Source organism: Narcine bancroftii, chromosome 6, assembly GCF_036971445.1.
Source record: "Narcine bancroftii isolate sNarBan1 chromosome 6, sNarBan1.hap1, whole genome shotgun sequence".
Taxonomy (NCBI): Eukaryota; Metazoa; Chordata; class Chondrichthyes; order Torpediniformes; family Narcinidae; genus Narcine; species Narcine bancroftii.
In genome coordinates, this window is record NC_091474.1 from 23,343,133 (window position 1) to 23,365,019 (window position 21,887).

Consider the following 21,887-nt stretch of genomic DNA (forward strand, 5'->3'; position numbering starts at 1 on the left):
GTTAAGGAGTTTACATGTTCTCCCTGTGTCTGCGCACATCTCCTCTGGGTGCTCTGGTTCCTTCCCACCATTCAAAACATGTCTGGCCAATTCAATGCATGTAGATCAATTTTGTGTGATTGGGCAGCATGGGCTCGTGGGCCAAAAGGGCCTGAAGCTGTGTCTAATTTTTTTTTAAAATATAAATGTTGCCAAATCATTTCTGCCTAATGAAAGATAAATTTAGCTAACTTGTCTATTTCATCTGTAACCAAAGCAGCTGGCTCCTAATGCCCACAAGGGGGAATGCGTGTTCAGAGAACTTTGGTGACCTAGTACTTTCTAATGGGAACTATAATATTATAGTGTATGATAAACCTTCATGTTCCTACACAAAAGGAAAAGGCCTGAAAAGCTAATGATCAGTGCCACATACTGTTCAAGTGCAGCTGTCTGAATATGGTGTAACTTTTTTAGGGAAGGAAATCTGCTATTTTTATCTGTGTAGTACATGACTTCAGACCCAAAGTGATGTGGTTGCTAAACTGTCCTCTGAAATCATCTAGTTCATATCTCAGCAGCGTTAGTACAGCACTAACACAGTGCCAGCAACCCTGGTTTGAATGTGGTGATCTCTGTAAGGAGATTGTAGTTCTCCCCTTGTCTCTGTGGGTTTCCTCCGAATACTGCAGCACCTAAATAGCCTGAATACGCCTGAGATTGTTTGATCTCGGAAGCTAAGCAGACTCAGGACTGGTCAGTACTTGGAGGTAACACTCGGTTTCTGTAAGGGGCGCTGGACAAAGTGGCGACTCTCTGTCTGCCTTAGGGTGGACAAAAGTTAAAGTATTTCATGTATGTTACATTCTAAATGTAGTATTATGTGACAATAATGGAACCTTTAACCTTTACCTCTGGTTTCCTCCCACCCTTTAGAGATTTTAGGTTAATTGGCATATTTGGGGGCCATGGGCTTATGGACTGGAAGGGCCTGTTAACGTGTTGTATTTCTTTTTTTTTTTAAAAAAAAGATCGAGTAGTTTGGAGGTTACGATATCCCACTATTCCCTGCATGTGTACATTTTCTATCTAGAATCCTCTTGAACTCTACCAATGGATCTGCTGTCAAAAGTATTTCTAAGGTCCTGTGGGTTTTGTCCATTTCAAGGCCAAGTTGAGCCCCTTTGGTACTAAAGCATTTTTATTATACTTGTGAATTTTTATTGCTAGCATTGGTCCTTGAAAATTACTTTTTATCCATATTATGGTGATGTCAGTCTTTAAAATCTGACAAATAAGCTGGCATTTCAATCTACAGAGTGCATGTTTTGAGTGATTGTATATGCGACCATATTCAAGGCTTTTGTAATCTGCTTTCTTACATTTTGGTGGATTTTTTTTTTCTTGCTCTTTCCCATCCTTTCACACTATGAATTAGAAGTAAACAAGAGGACTTTGTATTAATTCACCACTTCATTTCCTGGAAATTGATAAACTATAGAAAAAAATCAATAAAGAACAATAAGTAAAACCCCAATGCAATTTGTGATTCTTCATTTCATATTTTTCACGTTTTGAAGGGGTGCGGAATAAATTTTCTGATGCCCTCTGGAACTGTCAAACACTTTAAAAAAAATTGTTGGATGCACTTATTTCATACTGAAATAGCAATATTTTGAAAATGTTTAGTAAAATGTTTGATTTCCTTCTAAATGTATGTATCTTTTAATTATCAGCCTGCTCTACTGTACTTGGTACCTGCTTGCATTGGATTCCCAGTCATCGTTGCTGTGGTTAAAGGGGAACTTACTGACATGTTCAGGTAAGAATTTGGATGATAATTTCCAGCCCACTATAAATAATGTATCAGACTAAGGCTAATTGCTGGGTGCCCACGTTTGCTATTGATATCGCACATACCATAATTGTAAACTGCCCTTCTGCAAAGCTACTTGGCAAATCTCTATCAGACAGTATTTTACTCATGGATAGGTCATGGCTGACAGGGTGGAACAGGAGTACTGCAAGGATCCTTACCTTGGGTGCTGCCTATATGGAATTTGCAAGTCTTCAATAAGGGTTTCCTCTTAGTGCTCCGGTTTCCTCCCACGTCCTAAAATTTTCCATTTGGCATGTTTTAATGGGAAAAAGAGAATCTAAAGGGAGTTAAAGGGTATGTGTGGGGCAAAACAAGTTGCCAGAATACAAAGAAGTTAGGAGAGGGTTAATAGGACTAATGGCTTTCTCCGTTGAAATTAGCATGGAGCTGATGGGCTGAATATCCATGAAGGTCATCTCATAACTGTCATTATTTGATCTTTGGTCTTGCCTTTACCCCTGAGTGTAGATCATCTGTTGTGGATGATCTAATAATTTGGAAAAATAATGATTTTATGAAAATTGTTTCCAAACAACGTTTCTGTTCCACGAAGACCCCATTGTAATGTAAATCAATTATTTATTCAATCAGTAGCAATAAAATCATCACTTAGGGGACTTTTCTTGTTTTGGAGAATCTGAAATCAGATATAATAATCTTCTGCCACTGAAAACTGCATTCCTGGCTTGTATGCATCATTTCTGCAATCTGCGGTGCATTTTTCTGTATAATAATACATAACATAGTAACATAAACAACAGTTAAGTGGTTCAATACTGTGATACCTAGTCCATAAAAATAGGATAATAACAGGGTTATTTATAATCCTGCTTTGGCTAGAACAACTGTGTAATTGTTCCCTCTTGGCTTTGGTCGTCGAAGGAAGACACTGAAACATCTATCTCTTGATCTTTTCCCAAACTGCCACCTTGAGTGTGTGAATGTGATCAAGGACTCCTTCCTGCTCCACTTCCTCTGTCTCTGTCATCATTTTGTGTTGAATGAAGGTGTGAATGGAAGGTAATGTTCCCTGGGAAAATGTAGCCCTTTACCTCAAGCTGCTCCAGTATTAATAGGGAGAGCAGAGTGAAGTATATGGTAGCAAATATTCCACCTGTATTTAGTGAACCTAAAATCTTTGTGGTTTCATTATAGCATAATTGACCCTTTATCATTCAGTTTTCATTCATTTTCACAATATTCTCTGGAAGAAATTTGTTGGACATTTCTCAAAAGGTCTTATTTCTTTATTTGCTAAATTGATAACTCTTGACAACTGACTGAGGAAAATAACTTTGGGTACTGAGTGTTGAAATCCAATTGAATATTTTGGAATGTTTTGAAATGTGTATCAATAATTATGTTTAATGAACAAATTCCACCAAAGGTGAGCTTTGAATGAACTTAATTTGGTACACCAATAGTCATCCTGGTTAATCCATAACTGTTGATTTCCCAGTCAAGTTAAACTATTAAAATAATTCCGTGTGTCTCTGTGCGTGTGCCTCCCTGTCTGGCTGTGTGTGTGTGTGTGTGTGTGTGTGTGTGTACGCGCACACTCCTGGGTCTGCTAAATGATTGTTAATCACCAATTAATTTTCTGAGCCTCCAGCACATGAAACATTATGAAATGTTTTCAAAAGTCGAGAACCTTTCTAAGATCAAACAAACTAGGGCAGTAATTTATGTTCTGGTTGCTCTATGTTTGTCAACAGGTTCTCTGTACAGCAGCACTCAACTGCTGGTGCTTTTTCCAGCAATGATGTTTTTGAAGTTAGATTACTCCTGGATAATTCTCAAGTCAGTGTTAAACCAGAAGTAACAAAATTAGCAGGTCTGTGTAGCTTTAATCTACTTTTGTGCATTTGTTTTTGAATGGCAACTCTTTCAAATGGAAAATTTCTTTTGTCTTTGTCTTCCCCATAAATAAAACTGTGTTGTTGCTTACCAGTGACTCTGTCCTCCCAGGGTGCATAGTCATAAACTTCTACAGCACAGAAACAGGCCATTCAGCCACTACCCCCCACATCATACTGATCCTTTTGCCTATTAACACGAATTGGTCTGTATCCATTGATTCCTTACCTGTTAAGCCCCTTTCCAACTGGGTTTTATCTGACTCCATTGCCCCTTTGGAATGAGTTCAAATGAACTGGTTGTGTGTGTTTATGTATGTGTAAATCCCTTCCTGTTGAAACCCCTTTAAACTTGCTTCCTCTCACCTCAAATCTCTGCTTTTTTTAACCATGGGAAAAAGGTTCAGGTTTGCTTTTTATTGTAGCATGTACTGAGATATTGTGAAAAGGTTTGTTTCGTGTGCTATCCAGCATGCCTGTCCGTAAGTACAGCAAAATAAAATGATGTGTTTCAAGTGATAGATCATTTTGAGCACAGTAGGGGGCAGCATTATTTTACTACCATGAGATTTGTTCAGTCCTTGAATCTTCTTCCCAGTGGGAGGAGGGAGACTAGAGTGTGGCTGAGGTGGATTGAATCCTTTAGTATGTTGGATGCTTTTGCAAGGCATTGGGAGGTGTAGTTGGTGTCAATGGCGGGACAGGTGATGTTCTAACATAGTGATGCACCATGACAGGATTCTCTGTAGAAGTCGTTGAGGGATATCAGGGACATACAAAATTTCCTGAGGACGTTGAATCATTGGTGAACCTTTTTGTCTGCTGTCATTCTTCCAGGACAGGTTTTTGGAGATATTTACCCCTATAAACTTGTAGCTTGACTATCTACCCTCTCTATGCCTCTTATACTTTTATAGACCTCTATCAAGTCACCCCTCTGCTCCAAGGAAGACAAACTCATCAATTTAACTCCTCCAATCCAGGCAACATGCAGTCTTTCCAGCACAACCACGTGTATCCTATAGTGAGGTGACAAGAACTGTATACAGCTGTCTAACCGATGTTGCAACACAGCATCCCAGCTTGAAGGCAAGCATGCCGTGGACAGTTTTCACCACCTGTGATCTATAAACTTGGGCCCCAAGGTTTCAGGATTTATCAACATTCCTCGTGTCCTTTTATTTTGAGTTTCCAAATCCAAATAGCATTTGTACACAAAGTTCCCGACTCTTAAAAGACACCACTTAATAACTGTTGCCTTATCTCCAATCATCTGATCCAAGTTACTTTTACCAAGTCTAATTGAAGCCATTCATACCCTAATTCAAGATTCCAATGCCTCTTTCCATGATGACTTTGAAACTTGCAGGATTACGGTCACTTCCCAAAGTTGTTCCTCCACTGTCAAATCCACCCGGCTTTCTGACTTAAGATACGGTTGAATACTGATCATTTTAGTGGATGATCTCTAAGTTGTCTCAAGAAAGCCTCCTTGGGTGCACATCTTAAATTCTACTCATCTCATCCTTTTGCACTAAGATGATCCCAGTCAATATTGGAGTTATTTTAAGTTGCCCACTTCAAATAACTGTGGCTCTTGCACTTTTCTGTTCCTTGACATCCTGCTTGCCATTGAAAAGTGATGGTGGAGGGACAGTGGAAGTGTATTTTAATTCTATGGAAATGATCACTGTCTCTTGTTCCTCAATTCTGCTTATATGGCCCATTGGCTGAACCCTCCAGAATATCCTTTCTAAGTACTGCTGTAACATCCTGTCCAAATAGTAGTGCCACTCCCCCTCTTATTTTGTATTTATCACATGTGAAACTTCCATAGTCCAAAACATTACACTACGAGTCCAACCCTTCCTCTACTATATTTCTGTGATTACCAAGTGCTGATCCATGCTCTAAACTTGTCTGATTTAACTTAGAGGCTCCTAGCATTAAAGTAAATGTAGTTGAGCTTGCCAGCCCACCTGTGCTCACTTACCTCTGGCTCTGCTCACTTAGAGTTGCCTGATTTCTTCAGTTTATCCCAACTGCTGCCCCGCTACTCTGTCTCACAACCCTTGCCAAAATATCTTAAACCCTCCTGAGCAACAGAGTCTGTGCGTTCAATGCCCTTTTCTGTGTGTTGCTGTAAGAACCATCTTGATCTATAGAGTTGTTTCTCCCAACTCTCACTGCAAAATTCTTAATATCCTGGCTCATTCATTAGTGACCCCAGAACCAATTTGTTTGAGTAGAATGGAGTGAAGTATAAGGCTAATTAAAATTGCCTGGATACCTTGGAGTGAGGGTCAGAACATTTGCTGTTGTTCCTGTCCCCAGTTGCTGCACAGCCATCACTTTAACAAGTGCCTACGTGTGTGTCTATGGGAGAGCATCATTCATTTCAAATTCACCAGATTTCATTTGGCTTGTTCCTGCTGCCTTCCACAATCGTAATTTTTGCACATAAAAAAGACTAGCCTGAGACACTTGCAGTTTTTAAAAACTGCATTTGTGCCACATTTCTCAGAAGAATCTTTGGGGAAACCTGTGAGTGTTTGACCAGCCAGATAGGATATGAACAGCATATGAAAGCCGTTGTCCCAAAACAACAGCACAGCTAATTCTCCCACGTTGACAGTCTTTGGTATTCAGTTGGGCAGCTGCAAGAAGACGTTTTAAGTTTTCACAGGCAGTAGAGCAGCAACCATTCCTAATGTGCACCTGCTTAAACTGATGTTTAACTGTAGCAGTGTCTCTGGATTAATTAACATGACCTCACTACAGACCCATTGCAAACACCTGAAATTCAAAAGCTGCTGTAAAGCAGATTAAAGCGTGCATGCACACACGCGCATTCTTGTTTTATTCCTCAGAACTATGAAGGCTGTCCAAAGCCATTCTATTTTTGGGGTGCGTGTGTTTTTTAAAAAACTTTACAGGACCATAGGAACCCCTGTAAAGGAAATGGTTGAGTAATTCATTTATAAATGGGAACTGGATAGTTTGACTGTAAATGTGGAACATTCAGGTTTGCTTGTTGGTTAGACATTTCAGCTATCATGAGAAATTATCTCATTCATTGCATGCTTTGATACCTCTCCAACTCTCTATGTATTCCTTACCTATCCAAGATTGGTTGGTATTGCCCATATTTTAAGTTAATCTTATTTGATCCATCTAAGAAGCTGGGAAATAATTTCTGTAAGACTTTTGAATAATTGTCTACTTTCCTTCAGAAAGTAACAAAGGGCAACTATAGTCAAAATACTTGTTCAAATCAACTTTTCATGATTTCAGCCCCCAATTCCAGCCTCCATTTCTTCCACTGTCTTTCCTGGAACCAGCTATTCTGATGCTGCCCTTTGTGACAAAAAGAATGGTGATTATCCGAAAATTGCCTTCTGCTACTTTTACACCACATGGTTGTGAGCAATAGAATGTTAATTTTAATAATTTTCACTTTTACTTTTGTATCTGCTCAGTTAGGTGCCTTGAACCTAGATGTCTTGGCTGCTCGGATGGCTGGAAGAGATCCCAAAGCAGCCTGCCCTGCACTTCAGCGGTACTTAATGCCTTGCCTAGCATTTGCAAATTAAAGTTTCATTGTTGCCAGTTCACTTGTTTTCCCCACTGCTTGGAACCTTGTTGGATGCAATTGGCTAAGCACTCCTCTATTACAACAATAATAGGCTTTGAAATACTTCCTAATGCAGGGAAGGACATTAACTTTTCCCTTGAGCAGATTTAGATTTAGTCCAGTTTAGTCCATTCATTTGATACCTTTAGATTACCATATTCCCAACTGGGTCAGTTCCCAGAGATTAACCTTACAGAGTTGACTCTTAGCCTCCATAAATTTTATTTTTAATGAGTACATAGGCTCTCTTAAAAAAAATTACTCGGTTTTTATGAATTGTTAATTTTTATGCTCTGATCCAGCAAAGGATGTGGAAAAGATAACTTTAAAGTAGCTTAGAATGATTTTCTAAAGGGGCTCAATAAATGTTTGCGTATTGTCTGGTTGCTTTATGTCCTGTTACCCTTTGTCAACATTGCTTTCTTATTAATTCTGTTTGAAATCAGTTATCCTTGAAGCCATATTTCTTCTATCATACTTTTGAGCATCTGTTTTCACAATGCGCGGGAAATCATTGTTTACATAAGCTTTATGCTGGTAAGTGTTCTTTGATCCTGTTTGTTCTGAACATTATTGGGAGATGGCTCAAAAAAAATTTACTCTGCAGAAAATTCTCCTGCACTGGTCTGAAAAGGAAATGTTGGCCCAAGGGAAATAAATTTTACATTTTAAAAACCTTCAATCCTGATCCTTTGAAACTCTAGTCATGATTATTTTTATTTCTTTTCTGGATGGCTGTTCTTCATGCATATGCCTGTTTGTTGATTGTTATAATGCTCAGTTGTAAGGCTGCACCAAGTCTGGTTTGTTCATTCCACTGACATCTCACTTCACAAGCATTGCTAAGCAGTCAGTGGCAAGATTCCCTGCTCAACGTTGTGGGAGTACCATCAGCAGAAGGGCAGTAGTTTTGGAAGGTGGTTCACACGACCATCCCAGGGACATAGAGAGATGTGCAAGAAATAGTGATGTAGTCAGCAAGTCTGAGGCTGTGTGGGGAAAGAAACATCATTAAGTTATTGGGATGGTGTATTTGCATCAGAATTGGGAAAAGTTTAATTAAATTGCAGCAAAATGTGAGGATAAAGAGAACAAAAGAGGCCTGTAGTAGAGCAGAGATATGACAATTTATTGTCCTGAACATTTGTACAGAAGCACCAAAATGCTTACTTGCTACAGCCATTAGTGTACAAAAGATACACCAACCATAGTATGAATTAAGTTAACACAATATGCCACGAGACAAAAAAAGATCAATATACAGTAAAAGGATGCACAGTTGCAGATAGTGCAAATAATGTGATGTTGGAATAGTGCAGTTTATCGTTGGGATAGTACATGGAGGTTCAAGATCCTGATAGCAGGGAAAAAGTACTGCTTGAACCTTGAGATGATGGACTTCAGGCTTCTGCACCTGAATGAAACGAGTGGTGATAGCGGTAGCTGAAAGTGGGTTGTGCAAATACACCTGGAAGAGGTGTAACTTAATTTTCATTGCCCTCCCATGGCATCCTTGACAGATTGCAGGTGCCAGCACCCTCAGCTTGGCTCGGCTTAATCCAACATTGAACCAAGGAATGGAAAGATAAGAAATTATTTGGAATGTGTTTAAACAGGATCTATGGTCGATGTTTTACTTGCATCCTTGGTGGGGGAGGGGGTGGGGTGGGAAAAGGAAAAAAAAATCTAATTGAATCAAATTGAAATTAATGCTGTCAGGGCTGGGACTTCTGGTTGTCTTAAACCTATGAGTAACTGTGTCCACGTAGTTGCATAGTTGGAATGACAGAGTAAAGATGAAGAGCAATTTACAGCCTTCATTTGGATATCAGTCATATCCTGACCATGGAATGAAGCAGAAACCTGGTAGGCCAGGGGAATGCTGGAGTCCATTATTAAGGAGGTAATGGCAGGGCAAATAGAAATTTGTAAGACAATCAAATATGGTCTCGAGGGAAAATGTCCTGTTGTTTTGAGGACGTAACCTCTGGTAAATCAAAGATATTTGGATTTCCAGAAGACATTTGATAAGGTGCCCCATTAGAAGGTTGCTGCAAAAGGTTGGCGGGCATAGGGTCAATACATTGGTGAGGAGATCGAAATGAGGCTTAAATTTTGGGTAGGCTGTGTGCAAATAAGATATTTCCCTTGTTAGGGGATGCTAGAACCAGGGATTACAGTCTCAGGTTACAGGATAAATTCATATTTATTGTCAGTGTACCAACATGATACCACATACAACCCTGCGATTGTTTTTTTTCCTGGGGGCCAGGCAGAATTTCCACTTAGTGGTTGTGCAAACAGTACTCCAGAAAAAGATAAGCATACAAAAGAGAAATGTAAACGAACTGCAAATACAGAAATATAAATATTCAGCATTTACACATTAAATACAAAGTAAGTCGTTAAATGAGTCTCTGGAATCTGGAGGGGTAGCGACTGTTCCTGAATCTGGTGGAATGAGTCTTGTGGCAACTCCACCACTTTGCTGATGGCAGCAGCAAGAACGGAGTATGTCCTGGGTGGTGCGGATCCTTGATGACTGCTGCTGCTCTCTGACGGCAGTGATCCATGTGATGTCTCAATGGTCTGGAGAGATTTGCCAGTGATGTACTAGGCTGTGTCCACTACATTTTTTCAGGGCTTTCCTGTCCAGAGATATTGGTGCCCCCAGCTGTGCTGCACCTTGTCAGCACAATTTACACTGCACATCTGCAGAAGTTTGCCAAGGTTTCCGATGGCATACTGAACCTCTGCAAACTCCTGAGAGGTAGAGGGGCTGACGTGCTTTCTTCACGATGCCATTCGTGAGTTAGGTACAGGAAAATCCTCCGAGATGGTGACTCCCAGGAATTTAAATTTGCTCACCCTCTTCATCTCTTATCCCTAATGAATATTGGATCGTGCACCTCTAAGTTTTCCTTCCTAAAGTCTACAATCAGTCGTTGTTAGTACTCCATTCTGCCAAGCTTTCAGTTTCCCTCTTGAATGCTGACTCAACGTCCCTTTTTAAACAACCCACTACTGTGGTATTGTCAGCAAATTTGTAAATGATGGTGTTGTCATTACTGAGCCACGCAGTCATAGGTACAAAGTGAGTAGAGAGCTCAATGTGCAGCTCTGTGGTGCTCCGGTGCTGATGGAAATTGTGGAGAAGATGTTCTTGCCAATCTGCACTGATGGGGAAATGCAGGATCCAATTACACAGTGGGATATTCAGGCCCAGGTAGGTCTTGGAGTTTGCTGATTTGTTTTGAGGGGATAATGGTGTCTGTCATGCCATGTACTTTTACTGTTGTCTGAAGTGTGTAGAGGAAATGCACACCAAGAATAGAATAGTGTTAATGTTGAACTGTAGTCGAAAAAGATCATCCTGATGTATGCATCTTTGCTGTCCAGGTGTTCCAGGGATTTGTGTAGAGTCAGTTAGATGGTATCTGCTGTAGACCTGTTGCTGTGGTCGGCAAGTTGGAACGGATCCATGTTGGAGCTCAAACTGAAGCTGATGTGCTTCAACACCAGCCTCCCAAAACACTTCATCACTGGATGTGAGTGGACTGGTCAGTAGTCATTTAAGTAGGTTACCACACTCTTCTTGGCCACTGGTACGATTGAGGCCAGTTTGAAACAGGTGGGTACCACACCTTGTCAGAGTGATATGTGAAAGATCAGATGAGATGTTTCATCACTTGGTGGAACCTATCGAATTAATCACCTGAAAAGGCTGTGGAGGTTAGTTTGATCATTTTTCAGGAGAAGATGGAGTTAACAGGTCTGAAGAAGAGCAGGAATAGGGTATCTGAAGGTCATTCTTATATTGAATGGATGAACAGACAGGAAGTGTCAAATACCTGCCTCCTGCTCCTCTTTTGCAGATTAGCAGTGGGTTGCCACAGATCAGAGGAAATGGGGGAGGCATGCCCCAACTATTTATAATTGAGTTGAATGAAGGGGCAAGTATATTGGAGCTAAGTCTGAGGTTTTGTGGAGGAGATTACAAGGCTTGTGACTGGGCAAGAGCGCAATGTACAGAAAATGTGAAAACATCCATTCTTTTGGAAGGGAGAATGAAAGGGTAATTATGCATGTACAGCAAGCAAGTACAATGAGTAATTAGGAATATTAATTAAATCTATTTGCAAGGGAAATTAAACCGATTTTGATGCAATTTAAGCCCTACTGAGAGTGCACCTGGAATAATAGAAATTTTGATCTTCACATTTACAAAATAATATATTGGGAGGAAGAACAAAGAAATCTTCATATTGATGCAATAGGGAAAGGGGTTCATTTTAAGATAAATTAAGCCTTTTAGAGCTATAAAGAATTTTGGATAAATGGGGTGATCTTATTGCATCAGGCAGGATTTTCAGATGGGGAGGGGTTAGGATTAACAAGAAGAATGCTGAGGTTTTCCAATTCCAATTGGAGGAGGAGATCTGGAACCATGTTAGGTGGCGATAAGGAAGAATTTCTTCTGAGAATTGTGAATCTTTGGAACTCTCTCAGAGACCAAGGTGAGGAATTGATAGACATTTAAGGGACTGACATACAAGGAGCTGAGAACTGTGGAGTGAGCAAGGAAGTAGTGTTGGAGCCAAGATTGAATCAGCCACTGATTGATTAAATGGCGGGAGTAGGGTCTGAAATACCAACCAGCTCCAGATTAGGTTCTTAGTGAATTCAGTCAGACTAGTTGGGTCAAAGGGCCTGTTTTTGTGCTGTAGTGTTTTATGGTTCTAAGTAGTTCTTTTAACTGATGAGTGGTGATGGTTTTGTGCATATTCCCATTCTTAGCTGAGGTGACTATGGCCTTTGTATTTAATTCCTTCCTCAAAGTGGCTGCATTTCAATTTGGACTTGAGCCCGAGGCTTAGAGTTTGAGATTTCATCCTGGTGCTGATTCTTGGATCTAAATTTGGAATGGAATTTGGGGTCTCAGGTTTGTATTTCTGTGTTGAGATTTCTGTATTTGCACGTAATAAATTGTACTTTGTTTTTCTTAACGAAGCTTCCTCTTCTCTTATCCTGTCCCTTTCCTCCACGTTCTGTTAATCAGCTACGAGTCTTCAGCTGAGGTCATGCCACACACGCCGAGGCTCACCCATTTCCCCACCGTCTCTGGCTCCCCTGCTAGTCTGGCCAACTCTATGCAGCAAAAGCCTAGCTCCCCCCGCCGCAGGCGGACGATCCCAAGTCCCATGTAGTCCTGTGAGGGGGCTTGTGGAGCAGCAACGGGTCAGGTATTCATGACTTCTTGCAATGCTTTGCCTGTGTAATATTCAATCCAGCATGCTGGCACAATGCAAACCACTGACTTGTGTATTTCATTTTCCTTTGTACGTCATTTTTAGTTTGCTTTTCATTTGGAAGTGAAGCTGTTAATCCATTAATCTGCAGCTTCAGGTGCATGATGTTAACTTGACCCTTAACATGCCTGCAGGACATTAGGTAGTGAGATTTGTGTACTCATTGCTGATCCTTTAGCATGTGTATCCTGTGTCAACTGGACTAGTATTTGTTGTGGTTCAATGTGTTTCAACATCTGCTGCCAGAATGTTGGAGACCATCATTAGAATGCAGTGCTGTTGTCCACCAAACTGCTTCAATAACTTTTGCTATGTATACATAATACATCTATAATCATGAGGCTGTTTTGAGCTTGTGTTCCTTGTTCAAGAGGTTCATTTAGCATGCCACCTAGTTCTTGAGAGTTACTTTACATTGTGTCTGATGAATAATAAAAATAATGTTGCTTCCATTTTCCAAATGGAGCTGGGTTGAAATAAGAAAATCTTTGATATTTTATTCATTGGATGAGTTCTAGAAATCATAACTACTCTAAAGAATTTTTTTTAATTTAAATTCTGACGTACAGCAGCACATTAACAGGTTTGTGCCACCCAATTAACCTACGACCTTGGTGCATTTTTGAAGGGTGGGAGGAAATGGGGGCACACAGAGGAAACCCGTGCAGACACGGGGAGAACGTACAAACTCCTTGCAGACAGCGCCAGATTCAAACCCGGGTTGCTGGCGCTGTAACAGTTTTGTGCTGGTCGCTACACTAGCCATGACATCCCTAACCTATTAATATTTGCTCAGTCGACTATAACATTGAAAGCTGTCACGAAGAGGCCAAAGTCTAATCTGGAGCTGGTATCCAAGCAAGGCTGGGAAAATGTTGATCAGTAAAACTGCAGATGTTGGAAAAGAAACACTGGAGAGACTCAGCGGTTTGGACCATATTTGTGGGATGGTGTATAGATGTCTTTGAAAGGTTGTAATTGTACCCAACTGTATATGACCATAAACTATCATCTGTCATCCAGTCCAGGAAAGCTGATCCCTGACTTTAAAGGCATAGCCAGCATCTGTTTGTTTACACCGTCATGGTGGGTGTCAGAACGAAAGCCATACAGAGAGAGCGTCGGGAATAGCAGACCACTATCTACAGCTCCATGCTGTTAAGCAAGGGCCAGATGTTTCTCTCAGATGGGAAAATATTCTAGTTTACAAAAATGATACAAACCCCTTGTATATCATACATCGTCATGGATACATTTAATTGGAGGTAGTCTAGGGATACAAAATTTGATGGATATAGATAAATGCAAGCATGCTTTTTCCACTGAGGTTAGGCAAGATTAAAAACTGGAAGACAGGGGAAAAGTTTAAGGGGAACATTAGGGGGAAGTTCTTCCCTCGGAGTGGTGGAAGTGTGGCTACCATCTGACGTGGGAAATGCGGGCTCACTCAAGTTTTAAGAATAAATTGGATAGGTACATGGATGGGAGGGGTCTGGAGGACTAGTGGAATGATGTTTCGGCACAGACTAAAAGGGCCTGTAGAGTTCTGTAGTTCTAAGAAAATGTCCTCCATGTTCAGCATTTTAATGAAAAGTGTTTGAAGAAATACAAAAGCAAAACAGAATTCTGCTAATTCTCTTTTGTCACCAGTGCAGCCAGAGAGCTGAATGTGTGAAATGTGGAAAGGAGTAAAATGAAATTGAAAGTATTGTCATTGTTTTGTTAAATTTGACATGGAATTGGCTTTGAAGCAATCAAATCAGTCAGAAACTAGTGGAGTAGTTAGCAGGTTCCTGAACCTTCTGTGCTTTTGGCTCTGGGGACCAAGGACTTGCTCTCAGAAAGATAGTTCAAATAACTTGGGAGTTTGCTCGGAGTTGACTGGTAAAAGAATGTCGAGGCCCCAAATTTTGCTTTTAAATTGTCAAATTAAATTTGAACTGACTGACTATCTGAAGAGCAGTTTATTGGATGAAATCGAATATGCCTTGTGATCCCTTGGATTGATTTCCATGGTCTTTGGAGTCATCTCCCTCCAGAGCAGCAGGTATCGTTGATGTTTATAAATGAATCCATGTGTGTTTTGAGGAAACATAGAATCGATTTGGCAATGACTGTCTTCAACCAAAATAATTTGCTCACATTCACTCTCCAAGGCTGTGTGTAAATTAATATTTGAGTGAAGTTTAAGTAGGTGTGGTGATAAGAGTACATCAGGAAGCAATGGATTCAAAATTGACACATGGATGGGAAGCAGTTTGTGTTAATGCAGTCAAACCCCATAATTCCAATTTAGATAGGCTGTTTTAGGCAGGATGATCTTGGGTTCATTACTTAGTCAATGAAGAGTTAACTATTGCAAGCAGGAAGAGCTATGCACACACTTACAGCTATGCCCTGTGGGAAATGGAGTATTCGGCCATGGTTCATTTTACCAATGGCTATGTTAGTGATGTGGACACATTCCAAAACAGACATTCCTGAACTTAGTTTCTATCTCAATGCAGCAGGTATTTACATTGAGTTCATTAAATAAACTTCTGGAATTAAAAAATGTTCATTATAAATCGGGATTTTTAAGCTATCAGACCTCCACAGCAGTATAGCTGCCTCTTCACTGCCTTTTGAAATACACCAGCAAGCCATGCCATCTAAGAGGACATTTTCCAACCCACACTCAAATTGTGCTGACCTGTTCCTTTTGATGTTCAGTTGGAGCCACTTAAAATCACCTTAAGGTTGAGTTGGAGAAAGTTTGGATAAGGTGGTTCATCACAAAAGGAAAAAAGAATGTTTTCTCCATTTGTGGGTGGTGGACAGTTTATCAGCAGTTGTTCCACACCCTGTGTTTATCTTTTTTCTATTATTTGTGCTATTTGAGTTATTCTGTTTTGAATCCAAGTACTGCCAGTTTGATCTACTTTTATAGTGGTCTTTTACCACTTTCTGTCCCCCGTGCTCTTCGTACCACAAGAACAAACCTGCCTCTTAGCCTTTCTTTCCCCATTCTTGCACTTTTACCATGGAACTAAAAGGCCCCCCGTTGTGCTGTGAGAGTATCAGCAGGTATTTGGAGTGAAAAAGACCCTCGTATTCAAGCTGGTCATAGAGTCTTTCTCCACGTGTGTAATCTCACAGCAGATGTCATTGGGCTTGAAAATAGTGCACAGTTTCCCCTGCAAAACTGCAGTTTGTAACACAAGAAATAGAAGCAGGAGTAGCCAATCTGGCGTTTTGAGCTTGCTCCGCCATGGCTGATCTGATGACAGGCAGGTAGGTGGAGATGGGCCTTTTCCCCATCATCTCTTCATTGCCCTGCTATGTAAAAATCTGTCCAACCTTGTCTTAAATACATTTAATGAGGAGGCCTCCACTGATTCCCAAGGTTAATTGAAATTGAAAGAATCTGCATAGGTTGGCAAAAGGACTTATTTTAAGATGATTTGATGCACATTGAAATCTCACTAATTAGTACATAATTGAGTGGTAATGACATGATGTATTTAGTTTTTGGTTACTTGATGCTGTGAAAGCAGCTACTTTTGGAATCTTCTGATCTTGATGCACTGAAGGTGCCTTTATCCATTGCCAATTTTGGAGTAGCTTTTTTCTTCCAATTAACCTCATCTCCTGACTGGTCTCTGCAGTTACTCCTCCTGCTGCATTTTCACAACTTGGTCCTGATCCTCACTGTTTTCTTGCACCGATGTTCCTAATCTGAGAGACAGGAATTCTGTGAAATCAGGGATCATACTACATCATTTTGAGTGCTCAAAACCCATTGTTCTGGACAAAGAGCAGTCCCTTCCCTGAGTCTTAACAGTGATTTGATTATCCCCCCCCCCAAAAGCTTTAACTTTCGTATCACTTCTAACGCAGATATGAAGAAAAGGCTGATCTTCCTGACAAAGTGACGTTGGACGAGACCAAGGGTGACTTGAAGGAAAACAAGAAGGAGCAGTAATGTGGTGTGCCATCGAGCAATCAAGTCTTTTTTAAAAAGGAAAAAAACATTCCCAGCTGCCTGTTCTGTGTTCATTTTGTGCAGATGCCTAATTGTTATGACGTGGTCATGTGTCTTGCGTCCCTGGCTATTAATGGGAAACAAAAGTATTTCATGACGTCATGCTACAATGCTAGTTACTCAGTCCTGCTTGGTGTTTTCTATGAATGTGTCAATTGATTGTTTTTAAATAGAAACCTGAAGGGTTGCACCAGTGCCTATCTGTAATCTTTTAATTTATTTTGACTGGATTAAAATGATCATGAATTCAAAGACACCAATAGTTTTGTTTTCACAAACAAATGCAGAAAACAGAATTTTTAGACATAGGTTCACCTCGTTCATGTTATGAAATTTGTATTTATTTAAAAAAATAAATACCTCGGCTGTTTCTTTTTACACAACTGCTTTTACTTAGACTCCTGTGTATTTTTTAAAAAGGGGTTTAGGGTTTAATGGGCAGACTTTTTTTAAACACTGTCTACTGACAATATATGCAGCTTGCAAACATACTACACCTGAAACACTGAAATTTAATTATAAAATGATAAAAGGTAACTGCAACCTACTGAAATTTTGTATGCATTCTATATGCTGGGACTACTCAAATGACAAACTTTTTTTTCCTGCATTTGTTTGTTAAACCAAGATGCTTGATAATGGCAGCTCAAGGATGCGCATATTATCATCCTTTAATAGCTTTGATTTTCAGAGAGAGCTTGAACGTAAGCTACTATTGCTGTTACATGTCAATACCATCATAGCAAACGAATGTCATGTCTATAGAGCACTGTTTGCAGTTTAATGGAGAGACCAGTGTGTAGTTAAGCAGTTGTACTTTACCCCACTTTGTTCCGTTCCTTTTATCCCTTTTGCTGTTTCATTTCCCCCAGTGGCTGGTTGTACACCTTCCAATGCCTCACTTGAGTTATTCCAGTGAGCCTGGCAGATGTGGGTGAAAGAATTGAGTCAAAGGACCTGATAACCTCTGGTTCCTCCCTAACAATTGTATATTTGGGTGTGAAGATGAAGTTGGTTCACTTTACTCCACTTTGGAATAATGAAGTTGTCTGAAGTAGTTAACCTAGCAAACTCAGCCGAGAACCGATCGTTTCATCCTAATCTATGCCAGTCAGAATGAGTGGAATGCCAAGTCACAAATATTGCAGTCAAAATTGACTTAGTTGAGATAAACTTTGTACTCGTACGTTCAGTATTTTCACAATAATGATTCATTTGTAGATTAGAGCACAGCTCCTCACCCCAAACCTGACTTTTTCCAGGTTGCTTCTTGCCTCTGTTACAGGAGTTGACCATGAAACCCCCAGACCCTGCTCTTCCGGTCTCATTTTGATCATGAGAAACCTCTCCCTCAAATCCACTTTCTGTTGGAGTCCCTGCTCTGTTGGCCAAAAGCTTGCTTGTTTCAATTAAAGTGTTTTAAAAGTGCAAATGGAGGAAATGCTCAGTAGGTCAAGCAGTATTTAATGTTTGGAACTTGGGGGGTGGGGAACAGTGGAGAAGGGATGGGTAAAATGAATGGAATATCTCAGATTGGGTGAGACCAAAAGGGTTAATTTGGAAGTTAATTTTTTTAAAATTTAGGCACAAAGCCCACAATCCCTTGCACTCAATTGACTTGCAACTCCCGCACATTTTGATGGGTGGGAGGAAGCCCACGCAGACATGGGGAGAACATACAAACTCCTCACGGATAGCACTAGTTTGGAATCTCAGTCGCTGGCACTGCAACGGCATTGCACTAACTGCTATGCTAACTGTACAGTTAGAATTGTAATTAGAAGCATACTGGTTTTTTTGCCCTGTAATGTTAGTCAGAGGCTCTGGTCATGTTCGTCAAATGGGGGAAAAAAAAATAACATATGGCCAGTTGTGATTGACATAAAAGTTACTTAAAGCTGGAGAATTCCACATTGGGTCTGAAAGGCTGCAGTGAATGTAGATGGAAGGTGGGGTGCTCTTCATTCTCTGTTGAGTCTCTAAACCAGTGCAGAAGTCCACAGATTAAGGTCAGAATGGCAGTTGCATATTCATCTGAGTCTTGAATAACCTCAAAACTTGCTGAGGTAAAATCAATCTTCTGCATGAAGAAGTTTCTCCCAAAAACTAAATGGCCACACTCATATTTATGTACTGAGAATGCAGTTTTGTCAGGTTGTACTTGTTCAATCAGATGACCATAAACTTGATGAGTCCCGACATCTAGATTCTCTAAAGCGAGAGGAAACAGCTTCTTGTCATCTCCTCTGTCCTCAGAACCCTTTATATTTACAAGTCCCAAGGTGGATAAAATCTTTTACTTACACCGAACACAAACCCTTCATGCCAGGAATTGTGAGGTCTATCATCCAATGGTTTTTATTCTATGCTGAATATTATGGGTGTTTTTTGAATGGATAAGGAGGCCTTACAATTATCATGTCTTTGGCAACCATTTATTTTCCTTTGCATTCCCCTAGTTTTAATTGACAAAGAAGTTAGGCTATGGCTTTGGTTCCTCAAGATTAAGTGATGGAGTCCATATTCATTAGAGCATGGGCTGTTATTTGCTCTAATAGGGCAATGATTTTTAGTTTTTTTTTCAATGAATGATGTAGAGGTCAACTTGGATATTGCAAAAAAAAAAACTGACAACCATTGCCAACCCGAGCCTTAGGACCTCTGATTTTTTTTTAGTTCTGCTTGGGTTGGGTGGCCAGGACATACTACATTGAGTAATTCCTGTACTACCAGCATTCCATTGGCTACTTGCACTGTGTTCCCCAGTACTCAGTCTAGGTGCATTTAATTTTAGTGAGCTGATGCAGCCTTAGAAAGTGTGTTGGTGCCTTACTTAAACAATTTTGCAAGGCAGTGATTTTTGCTGCTTGGGTCTTGTGTGATGGGTGGTCATCAATTTAATTTTCTTTTGTTGGAGGCTTGTCCCTGAAGGTCCCGGGGGCCAGGGTGGGAGATCAAAAGTCCTTCCTCTTTTGGATTTGATCCTGACATTTCTTTCTGTATGGATATGAAATTTGCACACCCAAGAGTTCTCTTAAACTTTGTTTTGTCTTTCATTCGTGAAGACTGTTGCAGCTTTCAGTAAACCACTAAGAAATTTGATCAGTGATGTAAGATCACCACAATGCAAGATTAGAAATGAACAGTGAGCTGCTGAAGGAAATTGGTGGGTGGGGCAGGTCAGCTCTTGGGATGGGGACCCTTTCTTGAGAAAAAATGGACAAGCTTGCCTAACGATCAGTTTGAAGAGATTATTTTGTCAAACTTTCGACAAGATGGGAATGTAATGGTTTGGATATCCAAGTCACTGAGAGCCCTAGCATACAATTTGAATGAATGAATGAAAGTGGAGAGGAGTAGGTTCACCTTTTAAAAATGATGTCCCAGAAATGAATCTCTGTTAACTCTGTCACTCACCTTCTTTGAGAGAGGAATATCAGTCATGACTGAACATTTCCTGTCACAATGACAAGGAAATCCAAAAGAATGGTGCGGGTCTCTGGGGAAAAAAATTTAAGTACAGTTTCTGTTGGGTTTAATTTTTGGGTAAATGATAATTTCAATATAGAGTCAATTAGGATAATGTTTTCATATCAAAGTTAATGTTTACTGTCAACATAATTCACAGTCCCTTCACAATATCAGTGCCCCAAATACTCACTGTACCCTGCTATTATTCCGTAACACTGACATCAAAAGCATTGTAGTACAACTCAAGAGTTTTGTTCTGATTTGACCTTTGACTCTGCTCCTTGTATAACTAATGGAAAATTATATGTTGCAACACTCGTAGTTGCTTGTGTGAAGGTAGCATGTAATACACCAAGTTCATTCTAATTTGCTGCTTCTGGTCAGAAGATACACGTGTCTGACATTGGCTGCTCACTCTTGATTTCAGTACCTCCCTTCATCCCCATCCCCCCACAGACATTTTGAGCACAGTGTTAAAGCATTAAAGTATATATTTGTAATCCTCTGGTAAAGATGGAGGGATTTTTGTGGTGTTCAGGGGTGGTGTTATTTTATCAAATTATCTAAAACTTTTTTAAGATGATGAATAAATGATGACCTGTTGCATCTGAGGCTCTTGTGTGCTGTGTATCGAAGTCTTTGATTTTTTTTTCTCTCTCCAGGAGGGATGAATATTCTTTTCTGGTTCCGAATCAGGGGATTAGTCTTTACAGTGTATTTTAGATTCATATGTATGGTATGGCAGGGGTGGCCAAACCACTGCTCACGAGCCACATGTGGATCTTTGACATAGAATGTGCGAGCCGGTGCTCACGATGGTAGTGTTAGTGGGCATGGCTCGTGATTGTGGCGCATGTGACTGTGACGTGGGCAGTGAAATGAACGGAATGTTAGTGTGATCCTGAACATGGGCTTGCCACCTCGTCCCGCCCACCCATCCAAGCTCCTAACACCTAGGCCGTCCTCTCATTCAAGCTCCCGTTGCCCTGAATGTGGACATGCCAATATAAACAGCATATTTGGTATGTGTGTGTGTGTGTGTACTTTTAGATTATGAAACTAATACAAATTAGTGGTTTAAAATACATGAATAAATATTATTACGTACATGTATTTCTTAATATTTATATAACATTTTTGTAACAATGTGCATGTAAGAGTAAAAACGTAAATAATATTTTTTCATGTTTTGTGGCTCTCAAGCTTCTGAAGTTTATTGTATGTGGCTCTTGTGTTAAGCAAGTTTGGCCAACCCTGCAGTATGGTTTGAAGATGGTGCTGGTAAAATATTTTTTAAAATATCTCTATATCTGGTGGAATGGGATTTAATATTTTCAATTGTTTTTTGCTCTTTGTTCAAATTCATACATTTTGACTTGTCCTGCTCTCCCATCTGTCATCACTCTTGCTTTTTCATTGTAGTGAAAATGGGCTTCTCCAGGGAGGAGCTGTGATTGATTTGCAATAAACTGTGGTGTGCACCACTCTATTCATCAAGCTCTGCTGCTGTCTCCAAGTTTATTCCTTGACATTGACATTTTTTTCTTGTGAATGGCGACACGGACAAGCAGGGCGTGTCTGGACGGAAGATGAGGGCAAGGAGTATCGTGAAACGGCTCACCTTGGGTATCTCTGCAAGGTGGCTATATATACCCTTTATATTTAGAAACTGACTGGAGTAACATTTCCCTTGATAGTAATGGTCTGGGAGTGGGACCTAGATTACTGCTGTTGA

The 21,887-nt window shown here is 40.2% G+C and overlaps 1 protein-coding gene across 3 annotated transcripts in view; it reads left to right on the top strand.

Moving 5' to 3' along the window:
- Positions 1 to 21,649, top strand: part of hm13 (histocompatibility (minor) 13) — a 64,283-nt gene extending 42,634 nt beyond the window's left edge. Inside the window, exons 11-13 of one of the 3 annotated variants that reach the window (XM_069884294.1) lie at positions 1,716 to 1,801; positions 12,408 to 12,591; positions 16,537 to 16,617. In XM_069884294.1, coding sequence (XP_069740395.1) covers positions 1,716 to 1,801; positions 12,408 to 12,555 — 234 coding nt within the window. In that variant the 3' untranslated portion in view covers positions 12,556 to 12,591; positions 16,537 to 16,617. Of the gene's footprint in view, positions 1 to 1,715; positions 1,802 to 12,407; positions 12,592 to 16,536 lie in introns of all 3 variants that reach the window. The other 2 variants (XM_069884296.1, XM_069884295.1) reach the window with 2 other exon arrangements.
- Positions 21,650 to 21,887: the final 238 nt, after the last annotated feature.